Raw genomic sequence first — 11683 nt, forward strand, 5'->3', positions numbered from 1 at the left:
AAACAGCAGTAATGGTGATGTGTGTGTGACCTCTGACCCCTCTGTGCAGAACTGCCTGGTGCGCTGGGAGGGCCGCGTGTGCTCGGCTGTGGTGGGAGACTTTGGCCTGGCGGAGAAAATCCCAGATTACAGGTCAGTCCATTCATCAAAACCTCTATCAACAGTGTGTGATTAGATAAGTCACACTCAATAAATCACATTCCTGCACTTCTCTCTTTGTCTTATTCGTCCCTCGTGCCATATCTGCCTGAGTGAACGTCTCACACAGCTTCTCTTTTCCCTCAACTGAGACACCATCACACACAGAAAGAGACGCATTACTCACTGAAGCACAGACGGGTTTTTCCAAAGTATGTGTGTACTGAAGGCACATGCTGCCTCCCCGCCAAATTCTGTGGTTAAACGCCCCCCTCTGCACCACCGCTCACTGTTTGGGGAACTTTTATTAATATTGTGAAGCGTCATTTCGATGCTGCCATGACGCACTCCGGACTCTGTTGCCGTCGTGTCGTTGAGTCCCCTCCCCTGTGTGTGACATTTATGTGGCATATTTTATTCATCGTCATAAATTCAGCGGCAGCCTGTACTGACTATAAATGACCAGCAAAGTTACGGCCGGCCAGATTTATTCTCTTCAGCTGGTTCTCCAGTGACATCATATCTCCCACGAAGGAGGGTGATCAAATTATTAACTCAAAGGGCAACTCCATTATGTATGTATTTATTTATTTATTGAGGTTTTTATATCATTCTGGAGTTTCCCAGTAGTGTTTTTATGTTTTAAAATACAAACAAATACTTTTCATCAAAGTATGTTCTAACATCAAAATGATATTTTCCCAAGCCCTTCTAGAAATATTCCCCCATGTGACTTGACGTAGGTTTGTACGATGTCCATTTTGGCAGCTATTTTAAATTTAGTCTCAGTTTTTAGACAAAAATGCTTTTTAGTTTTAGTCATTTTTATCCCTGATGACCCCTTTTTATACAGAGATCGCACTGTAGGGCTGCTGCAAAGTCTGTTCTCTACATTGAACCAAATAATATTGGCATCATGCAGCTGCAGTGTGTGATTTAAGACAGCATGCCAACATCGCAGAAAGAGGTGTGACCTCTAGTGTGACATAACATATGCATCGGCAGCATTTTATGAACAATAACAATGGCATTAACGTGGCAGTAACAATCGTTTACTGTCCCTGTTATATGGCGGCTGATCTCATTCTCTGCTTGGAGGGTAAGGAGCTCCAGGACCTCATTATTTTCCCAGTTTGCAGACATTTATGGCTGCTGTTCTTCTTTGAGTTAGCCGCTAACTGCTATCAGTTGCTTTTTAAATCTCGCGTGTTGGGTCGCACGCTTAACATGTCGTCAAAACATCACACTCGTGCCGCCCATGATCCCATCCTGTTGGCTGTCCCTTTTACTCAGACGTCTATTCGGCGCTGTTACTGCCTCTGCTGCCGGCTTAAAGGTGAGACAACTGTCTACCTGTTCGGTGGTTGTAGCTTTTAAGCCCAGGTCAGGCCAAAAAGAGAGAAGTTGCAGTGGTGTGGAGTGGCGATCTGGGCAAATCGCTGGCGGCTGGTTTTAGAACGTAAAGTTCTGAGTCAAAATGACCACAGATGGCGTGTTCTCTTGCTGCAGCAGGTGCTCCGTCCCTGCCAAGCCCTCTGTTTCCATCCTCACAGTGTGCCAATGTCAGACGGTGGGTCGCTGCTGCTGCTCGCTGTATGTGCTTACACCTCCATCATACACACACATTCTCATTGACTAATTGTTGCTTTGGTCTGAACTGGGCTTTAAACAGAACAACAAGGCGGCGTAACAGTGTGAAACTGAGACATTGGAGCTGCTCCATAGACGATGAATTGGGAAAGATGTTGTAGATGACACTGAGAGCACCCGGGGGAATGTTCTGAGTATATGGGTACATTTTCTGTTTCAAAACTGAGAACACTGCAATAGATTAAAGCTCATTTGGGGATAAAAAAAGAAAAAAAACAATCTGTGGATCCATAAAATCAGTCTCCTGTTCATTGCCTTCATACCTTATGACATCAGAACTTTGAGACTCACTTCTCTGGAGTCTGGCTTTGAGAGAGAGTAGCTCATGTTCACAAATATTGACTGAACTTTGAGGCCATGGAAATATCATGTTGGTCTTTCAAAATGGAGATATTTCACTTGACACCACGAGGTACTTGACTTCAGTAAGTTATTTTTCTTGTCCCCAGTTTATCTTGACATCACTTCCCCTCAGCGTCCATATAAGTCCACGAAGTTTGTCTTCTTTATGAATATTGTTTCTCCTGTAACGGGTCAGCAGTCAGGCAGTGAATAAATAACAATATCGAGCTTTAACTGGCAGGCAGCAGCAGCCAGTAAGTCTCCTGCCCACACATGTAAAGACACACACTCGACACACGGTTAGCTCTTCATCCTCCCCTCCTCGCGCCGTCTGCAGTCATTTAGTAAACACTCGACTCTCACTGAGACGCCACAGCTGCCACTGTAACCTGTCCTGCCCTTTTCTCTGTGTGTTGTGAGTGTAGCTAAAAACAAGGCTCAAGCAGCACCTCCCTATGAGTGTGTGTGTGTGTCTGTTACTGTGTGTATCTTTGCATACCTGCACCTATCAAACATGACGCCTCTGTTTGCTCCAGCCTCTGTTTCAATAGCAGCTGGTGAATTGTGCTTCCGTCGTCTTCAAGGGCATGTTTGCTTTTATATTTAAGTCAAACACTGTTGTATCCTGTAGCCGAGCGCTAACAGAGATCAGGAGGATGTTGACAGCATCTCTCCAATGTGTGTGTTTGTGTTGGAGTGCTACCGCTGTGCTTGTGGCATGGAGGAAAGGAGGGAGGAGGGAAGGATGGATGGAGCGAAGGAGAGGAGATGAAGGGGGTTTGGGAGAAGCACTCCAAATAAGGTCAAACTATTCCAGTCCTCCTCCTTTTGCTCTTACTGGATCTCTGCTGCCCCTCGTATTACAACTTGTCTTTTGCTGTCCCATCATGCCTCTGGTGTCGTCACCTCTCTTTCTCTTCGTTTGTGAGTTTTCTGTTGAGCTGTGTGTCCTGCGTTGCCTTCTGCACTCTCTGTTTTCTCACTTCTGCCGGTCCACTTCTCCAAATGGTGTTTACGTTGGGAGCCGCTACCGTCTCGGCTCCTCGTTTCTCCCTCTGCCATCACTTCCCTCGCTGTGTTTTTTGCAGTATCATAGCCCACAGTAGCAGATGGAAATAGCACAGAAAGGAAGTATCTGCCAGCTGTGTGTGTGTGTGTGTGTGTGTGTGAGTGTATGTGTCTGTGAGCACGTTGTCCTTGCACATTCTTCTTCCTTCCTTTTTATTCAGCTTAAATTGCACAACGATATCTCAACATAACTGAAAAACACTGTGGTTTCTTAGATACAGAGGAAGTGCACATAAACACACGTACGCTTACACTTGAGAGCCGCGTTTCACCCCATAAAACCTCTCTGTGTGTCTCTCTTGATTGGGTTCTGCATTGATGAAATGGAGCGTGATGCCTGCTTTACTTGACTGTTCTTGTCCAACCATTTGCTTATCTGTCATCGGCTCTTACAAATTGCAGCTCTGCTGGGTGGAAAATATGTTTTCATCATTTCTCATGCATCACTTTCGGGTCTTTGTTTGTTTCTAGACTTCACACAGCAACACATATCTGCATATTTGATGTAGTTGTTGACCCAAAGCCTTTTTTTTTTTTTTTTTTTTTTTTTTTTTTTTTAACTATAGTAGCAACTACATGATATTTTTATTATTGACTAAATCTGCAGATTATTTTCTTGATTAATTCTTTAGCCTTATAAAAAAACTGTCAGAAAATGGTGAGAAACAGTCATCACAGTTAAAGTCCAGGATGACGTCTTCACATTGTTGTCCAACCAACAGTCCAAAACCAGAACATATTCAGTTTAAGACGATGTGCAACAGAGCTGCACAGTTAATCAAAATATTATTGAAATAAGTTCATGGCAATGCAACATCCAGCAGTGGTGCTACAGAGACGCCCAGCCTGTAAGTCACTGCTACATGCAAGGAAACATGCAAAAAAATCACATCATCTTCATCATTTTCAGATTTTTTTAATTTGAAATGAAATGCAAAAATTCCCACTAAAATCACAACTCATATCACAATATTTCTGCAAATAATCACAAAATGATTTTTTAAATTTTTTTTTTGTATGCCTCCGTGCTGGTGATAGCTGTAGCCAGAGGCATTATGTTTTTGGGTTGTCCGTCCATCCTATTCTTGTTAACATGATACCTCGCAAATGCCTTGAGAGAATTTCTTTAAATTGGGCACAAACATCTCCTTGAACTCAACAATGAATTTTTTTGATTTTAGTGGTCAAAGGTCAAGGTCACTGTGACCTTGTATGTCTCATTCTTGTGAACATGACTTCTCCTGGGGAAATTTCTTTAAATTTGGCACAAATGTTCACTTGGACTCAGCAATGAACTGATTGGATTTCAGTAGTCAAAGGTCAAGGTCATTGTGACCTTGCATCCATCTCATTCTCTTGAACATGATATCTCAAGAACACCTTGAGGGAATTTCTTCTCAATCCTAGAGGACATAAATGTTTCTATAAATCAAAATCACATCACCATTTTCAGATTTTTTTTGTGTGTGTAAAAATGAAATGCAAAAAATACCATACCGATTAAAATTGCAACTCATAACGCAACATGAATTCATAATTTTTTGTTTTATCTGTCTGTGCCAGCGATAGCCATAGCCAGAGGCAGTATGTTTTTAGGTTGTCTGTCTGTCCCATTGTCTTGACCACAGTATCTCAAAAATGCCTTTACTGAATTTCTTCATATTTGGCACAAACGTCCCCTTGAACTCAACAATGAACTGATTAGATTTTGATGGTCAAAGGTCAAGGTCACTGTGACTTTGTCTGTCTCATTCTTGTGAACCTGACATCTCAAGAACACCTTGAGGGAGTTTCTTCAAATTTGGTGCAAATGTTCACTTTGCACTAACTGGATTAGATTTTAGCAGTCAAAGGTCAAGGTCACTGTGACCTTTTATCCATCTAGTTCGCGTGAACACGATATCTCAAGAAGGCCTTGAGGGATTTTTTTTCAAGTTTGACACAAATGTCCACTTGGACTGTAGAATTAACAGATTGGAATTTGGTGGTCAAAGATAAAGGTCACTGTGACCTCACAAAACATGTTTTGGCCATAATTCAAGAATTCTTGCACTAATTATGACAAAACTTCAGACAAATGTCCGATAGGTCCTAATGATGAAGTGATGACGTTTTGTATCCCAAAAGTCAAAGGTCAACTTCACTGTGACATCATAACGTTCTCAATGAAACACTTTTCTGGCCATTTTTCAACATCATATCTCAGGAACAGAAGGGGAGACCTTTGGTCAGATACTGAATTGGTGACACTAATTTTGGGTGTCCGTCTTGAAACTGTGCTGATTGTATAGATCTTTTGTGCTGCTGGGGGGGAAGATGTGTGTGAAGCATTCATGGTTTCACAGATATGGATGTAAACTTAAAGAGAATCTTGACTGATGTGTGGAGGTAGACAACTGCTAAGGGCATATCATGCAGCCTTAGCTGACTGTGTTATTGTCCATCTCTGTATAATGATCAGATTTTAAGTATTGAATTTGATGTTTATTATATCTGATCCCTATCAGATAAACTAGTGTCTCTTCCTTGCCTCCTCGACTCGCCTTTCAGAAGTGAGAGACTAAGACGTGAGGAGAGGAGACAGGAAAGGAATCGAGGATGTCCAAACTGAGACAACCTGAGAAATGAGACGAGAAGTGTGTTTAACATCCTGTTCCCTTCCCTTGCTCTGTTTCTCTCCTCTTCCCTCTTTGATCTGCAGCGAGGAAGAGGACCAGGAGCCTCTGGCTGTCGTCGGCTCCCCCTACTGGATGGCCCCGGAGGTGCTCAGAGGAGAGGTGTATAATGAGAAGGTACTGACACATCACTGTCCTTATTACCTGTCAGCTGCAGGTTGCTATAAAAGTTCAAGGTCCACAGTGGGTGTGATGAAAGACTGTCAAATAGACCCAGCACGCAGCTGGTGAAGTAAGGCAATAAATTCTTAATAAATCAGTTATTATGTTGAAGGCAAACAGGAATTCAGTTATGTAAGAGGTGAACTGCTTGGCCTGTATTATTCTCTCCAGCTAAGTGGACATCCTGATTGCCTGTTAGGGTTACATTTAAGGGGTGATGAGAACATTTTTTGTGTTAGGGTCTGCCAGGGCTCACAGGAAACTACAAATTAGAATAAACCACATCCAGAATGAAGTGCTTGTTTTAGATTATATTGCAGTTAATAATACAGATCCACGTAGTTTGCATAATCAGATTTTCAGGCCATCATGTCGACAATAAAAAGCATTAACTTTACACGTTACCAGTAAAGCATTCTTAAAGTAAGAAGACATCAAATACACACTCAAAGGGTCCTCTCAAACCTTTATTAAGACATGGAGTCCCTTTGTGGACTTATTTGACTTGCTACAGGAACTCCTTGATAAAGAAGACGGTGGTACCTATAAATGTCACATGACAGCAAAGAGTCCCATCTCATCCCGTTCCAACCCTAGTTGCATGTGTGTTTTATGTTTATCTTATTTAGCATCAGCTTAGTTAGCCTGGCAGTGTGTTCTCATGCCAGTCTCATTTGTCAGAATTAGTGAGTGTGTATGCATGGACATGAATTAAACCCCTTACAATCGGGGTTTGGGGGTATCCAGTTTATGTATTTGAGAATGTAAACAAACACCATATTCCCTTAATGAGAAACCTGAATATGCCAGCTGGAATACTGGAAACTGGGATGTGTATGGGGAACATGAATAACCCTATTTCTCTGTGCTCATGTGAACCACATATTTCAAATATGATCATGACCAGGAGAAGCCTTATGGACGAGCTATTCATGTCCATGTAACTGCGCTGATAGATGGGTTAGAATTGGAAGAAAGAGTTAGACGTTAATGACCCCAGAGTGTAAGGACCCAAGTAAAACACAAGCTCTCTCCCTGTTTTATTTTCTCATCTTCATCCCTTGATGTGTATCTCTCTTTGATCGACTCATCGTCCTCTCTCTGCAGGTGGATGTGTTTGCCTACGGGATCATCCTGTGTGAGATAATTGCAAGGATACAGGCCGACCCCGACATCCTGCCACGCACTGAGGTACCGATGACAACACTGTCAACATCAGTGATTCCCTGCTTTCCCTTATCATCACATACTCATCATCTCGTGCACTTCTCACGTCATATTGAGCCCTTTATTATATGTGTTTTAGGACAGTTTCTGTATTAATTTACGGCCTGAGGTCTGTCAGTATTACAAAAGCACATGGCTGTTGTGCAAGCAGCAATGTCAAAATGACTTTGCGCAACAGTTTCGCCATGCCAGACATCATTTTTTAAAATGATATAAATGGTCTTCATCTGATTTTGGAATCAAAGTGCTGATTGTCATCTTCAGCAAACAGGAAGCTGACTTTCTTATCTTGAAAGAAGCTCGCATGTCCCCAAAATGTTTCTGCTAAAGTGCTAAAAACAACTGACAAAACACTTAGCGCCTTATGATCTGTATATGAAAAAGACATTGTATATACAGTGTGAGCAATAAACAGTCGGTATCTACAGTAGGAACTGCTTAATTTTTGCACATTGAAATGCAGAGACAAAAACAGGAGCTGCTCACAGCTTCCTCTTTCTGCAGTAGCACTCCACATTTGCAGTTTGATTGACATCTGTCAGTGCACGTACCGACCACTGCACCATTTCTTGTTGGCACAAATGGTGCATTAACAGCATACATAATAATAAATTACTGTACACAATTAGTATGTAGTGTGGATGTAGGACACGATGTCAGTGTTAAACCCACTCTGACAGCCTTTGAAGTTATCACAGGAGCATTTCTCCCCCTTGTGGCTGTTTGATCGTACTGCAGTTGAAGCCCCTTAAAGCTGTCTGACAGTGGCAGCTCACCTCAACATTTTTCTTTCATGCCATGATATTATTAAAGGAAATGCTTTCAAAACAATCTATATTTCTGATTAACCAGAGACAAATAACACTGAATATGAACCCTCATGTGTAAAATCCTTGGTTTCTGTGCAGGACTTTGGTTTGGATGTGGAGAACTTTAAGCAGATGGTGGGAGACTGTCCTCCTCACTTCCTGCAACTGGCCATCGCCTGCTGTAACGTAAGAAACACTCATCTGACACACACGTACACAGTCACACACACACCCTGCCTTCTCAGTTTATTCCACTGTTCTCTTCCTTGGTGCAGAGTCACTTGCATCCTTTTTAGTGATTTCATGTTGGTGAAAAAGTATCAGGTTTTACTTCATGTCAGCTCAAGTTTAGGTGCATTACCATAAGGCACAGCACAATTCAACTCAACAGCACCATGCTCTAAAATGGTGTCCCTAAAATGGGGGTAAGCTTACCCCTAGGGGTGCTTTGGAGTACTGCAGAGGATACATGAGGGTTTTTTGAAATGTTAATTTAATCTGTCATGCATAATTCCTAAAATAACTCTGTCACGAAGTTGTAAGTGCAGCTCATCAAAAAGATGCAGTTCAGTGCAACTACAGTGTCATCTTAGTGTTATTGCATACTTACAAAAAAATGTGTTTGCTATGAATTTTAATGGATTCTGCACATTTGAGATTCAGCATTTAGTGTTTTTCAGTTGCGAGGTTGTTGTTCAGTAAATCAGACACTGATGGAGCAGATCTGTATGGTACCTTTTTATATAGGCTTTTTTCCCTTACCAAAATGTTTTGCATTGGTGAGGGGACATCATCATTGACATCACTGGAAAAAGTTTGAGAACTAATGACTGCTGCATAAGACTGCAGTGGTTGTTGTGTATAGTATACCTAATAAAGTGACATTTGACCAAGAATCAGTGAAGAAAATGTGGCGGCAGGATACAGGAACAGGGCGCACAGAATAATTTCATAACTCCGATAAGTACTGTCAGCAGGTCAGACAGTAAGGTTCAGGTGGAGGATGTTCATTTTGTCTCAAGTATTGCGAATTTTTGCAACAAATAGAACAATAAAACACATCGGAATTCATCATTTTTTTGGATGACGGATTAAAAAACGCATCCAAAGAAAAAGGACTGAAGTCAGGAATGCTGCAAGGGCTGAAGTTAAGTGGGAGAGTTGGCATCCATCCACCGTCTAACATCCAAGCCAGGTTTCGATGTAATGGATGATAAAATCGAATTCTAAACTGACGATGCTCTGCCTCCTCTTTCCTTCACACTCTTGTTCAGTGTGCTGAATTTTCCTGTTGGTTTGTCCCCTTTTCCAGATGAATTCAGAGGTCCGTCCATCATTCGCCCAAATTGTGGTGGAGCTGGAGAGGAGACAGGCTGAGAGGAAACAGAAGGATGAACCAACAGTCAAAGGTGAGTCATGGAACCCTCTGAACTGTCAACATGTTTTTTTCTGCAGGTTGATATTAATCACCTTCTTTTCTCTAAAGCTGTTTCTCCAGCAATCGGCCCTCTGCGAAGACGATCCCTCTGCCTCCCGTCAGATCCTCGCCTCTCCCGCAGCAAATCCGACATGCTCCACCCTCCAGACACGCCCCCCTCTGCCACCATGGCAATGCCTGCTCGGGTCAACCCCTTCTCTCAGAGGGAGGACCTCAAGGGTGGCAAGATCAAGCTGTTTGACACTCCCAGCAAGTCAGTCATCTCCCTCACCTTCACCCTGCCACCTCCACCAGACTGCGACGACTCCTCTGCGTCTGAGACGGATGGCGGTGAGCTACCGAGGAGGCACAGGCGCTGCCACTCGCTGCCGTGTACACCTCCTCCGCATCTCACATCAGCACCGAACACTGTCCTGACCGAGGAGGAGTCTACGTGTGAGGTAGACGCTGTAAATGGTGAGATAAACGGAGTGAGTGAAAAAGAGAGACTGCTGGGAGAGGAGGAGATCAGGGATGGGAGTGAGTCTGATTCAGGTCTTCCTCTGTCACTTGAACCTCTGTCGCTGGGTCTGCTGGACCAAGAAAAGGAGGAAGAGGGGGAGGAGGAGCCCATGGACTGCGCCAGCTCCCCGGACACACAAAACAGCAATTCATCTCCTTACTCCAAACTCTCCCTGCCTCCATCACACTCCTCCACTCCCCTCCAAGCCTCCACCCCGCCCTTCTCAAATGGCTGGGGGTCAGCCATCTCCAACGGGCCCCCATGCCTGCCTCCCCTCACTCAGTTGGATAACAACAACGTGGTCGTGAGTAGGCCCTTGGGATGGAGCGACACTGCCACCAACGCTCCCACCACAACCAATAACAATGGTTACCACTCCCCACCCAGCGACCCCGCTGGTTCGTCCCCTTTCGGCTCCGGCAGCGGACACTCCCTGGACCAGGAGGAGGTGATCTCCTGTCCTGGCTGCTGCCTCGCTGGCCTTCGCTTCCCCTCAATGTGTCTCAGAGCTCCACCGCGCAGAAACCCCTACAAGAACCTAAATGGGGACCATGCAGCCTCACGTGGCCTGCTTTGTCCAGGACCCAAGGGCCTGCCGCCCTCTCCTACCCCCACAGCCACCACCACCAGCCTGGAGCCGGGACGCGCCTTGCCGGGGGCGCAGACATAAACCTCCCAACACCAAAAACACACAGAAAAGATGTGAGGAAGCTCTGCACCAAAAGCTCTTCCCTGGAAATTAAGTGGGCCTCCTTGGAATTTGCACAGATTTTAACGCAGCAATACCCTGCTTACTTTCCAGACACACTTTTTGGTGCAGATGGATTTACGAAAACACACTCCAGACTGGCTTTCTCTGTAAGAGCTGTGGGACAAAGAACTTGTTGCATGTCGCCCTCTGCTGGGCTGAGGGCGACGTGGCTCTGACTGATGATCGGCAGTGTCCAGGACTGTTCAGCATGTGAACACTCCAGTTTGGAGCACAGTTGGTTGGATCATGTATATTTGCAGATGTAAAGATTCTCATGACTGCTGATACTGATGATGATGATGATGATGATGATGATGCTGAAATGAGGAATGTTAAGCTTAGTATTATTACTGCTGCAATGATTTTTGATGTTTGGTGCTGTTTCTGAATGAACGGGCAGTTTTTGCTTTAATGTCTTTAATTATCAAGAGGGTATATGGTGCACTGCTGGGCTGTGTGTGTCAGTGTGTAATATGGACATATGTGAGTGTGTGGTGGATTCAGTGTGAGAGGCTGGATGTGTGTGTGAGAGTGATGTAGGGTAAGAGAGTGTGTGCTGTACACCGTCCCTTTGACCTTTTTTTTGTTGCTGTATGATCTCTATTGGCCCTTCTGGTTGCCTGGTTAAGCACTTCAACTGTATTACTGTTGTTAATAAAGAAACTATTGATACTGTTATTACTTTTGGGAATGAATGGTCAAAGACCTGCTTAAGAGATGTACAGATTCTTATTATTTAAAGATGGCATTGAATAAAAAGATAGAATGCAGCCATGTTCTCCTGCCTTTTTTTTTTTTTAGCCTTGATAGATCCAGGAAAGGTTTTAGTGAAACATCTTTACAACCATTTGGACTGACGATGAACGATACTAACTATGGTCATCTCTTAGCTTCTCATTTAGTACCATATTCACATGAAAA

The 11683-nt window shown here is 43.6% G+C and overlaps 1 protein-coding gene across 2 annotated transcripts in view; it reads left to right on the forward strand.

Annotated features, from left to right (window-relative positions):
- tesk1b (testis associated actin remodelling kinase 1b) overlaps positions 1–11532 on the forward strand; it is a 45701-nt gene extending 34169 nt beyond the window's left edge. For both annotated transcript variants that reach the window (XM_049567518.1, XM_049567517.1), the window contains exons 6-11: positions 50–132; positions 5900–5990; positions 7143–7226; positions 8171–8257; positions 9384–9480; positions 9558–11532. In XM_049567518.1, coding sequence (XP_049423475.1) covers positions 50–132; positions 5900–5990; positions 7143–7226; positions 8171–8257; positions 9384–9480; positions 9558–10681 — 1566 coding nt within the window. In that variant the 3' untranslated portion in view covers positions 10682–11532. The remainder of the gene's footprint in view (positions 1–49; positions 133–5899; positions 5991–7142; positions 7227–8170; positions 8258–9383; positions 9481–9557) is intronic.
- Positions 11533–11683: the final 151 nt, after the last annotated feature.

Source organism: Epinephelus fuscoguttatus, linkage group LG23 (genome assembly GCF_011397635.1).
Source record: "Epinephelus fuscoguttatus linkage group LG23, E.fuscoguttatus.final_Chr_v1".
Classification (NCBI taxonomy): Eukaryota; Metazoa; Chordata; class Actinopteri; order Perciformes; family Serranidae; genus Epinephelus; species Epinephelus fuscoguttatus.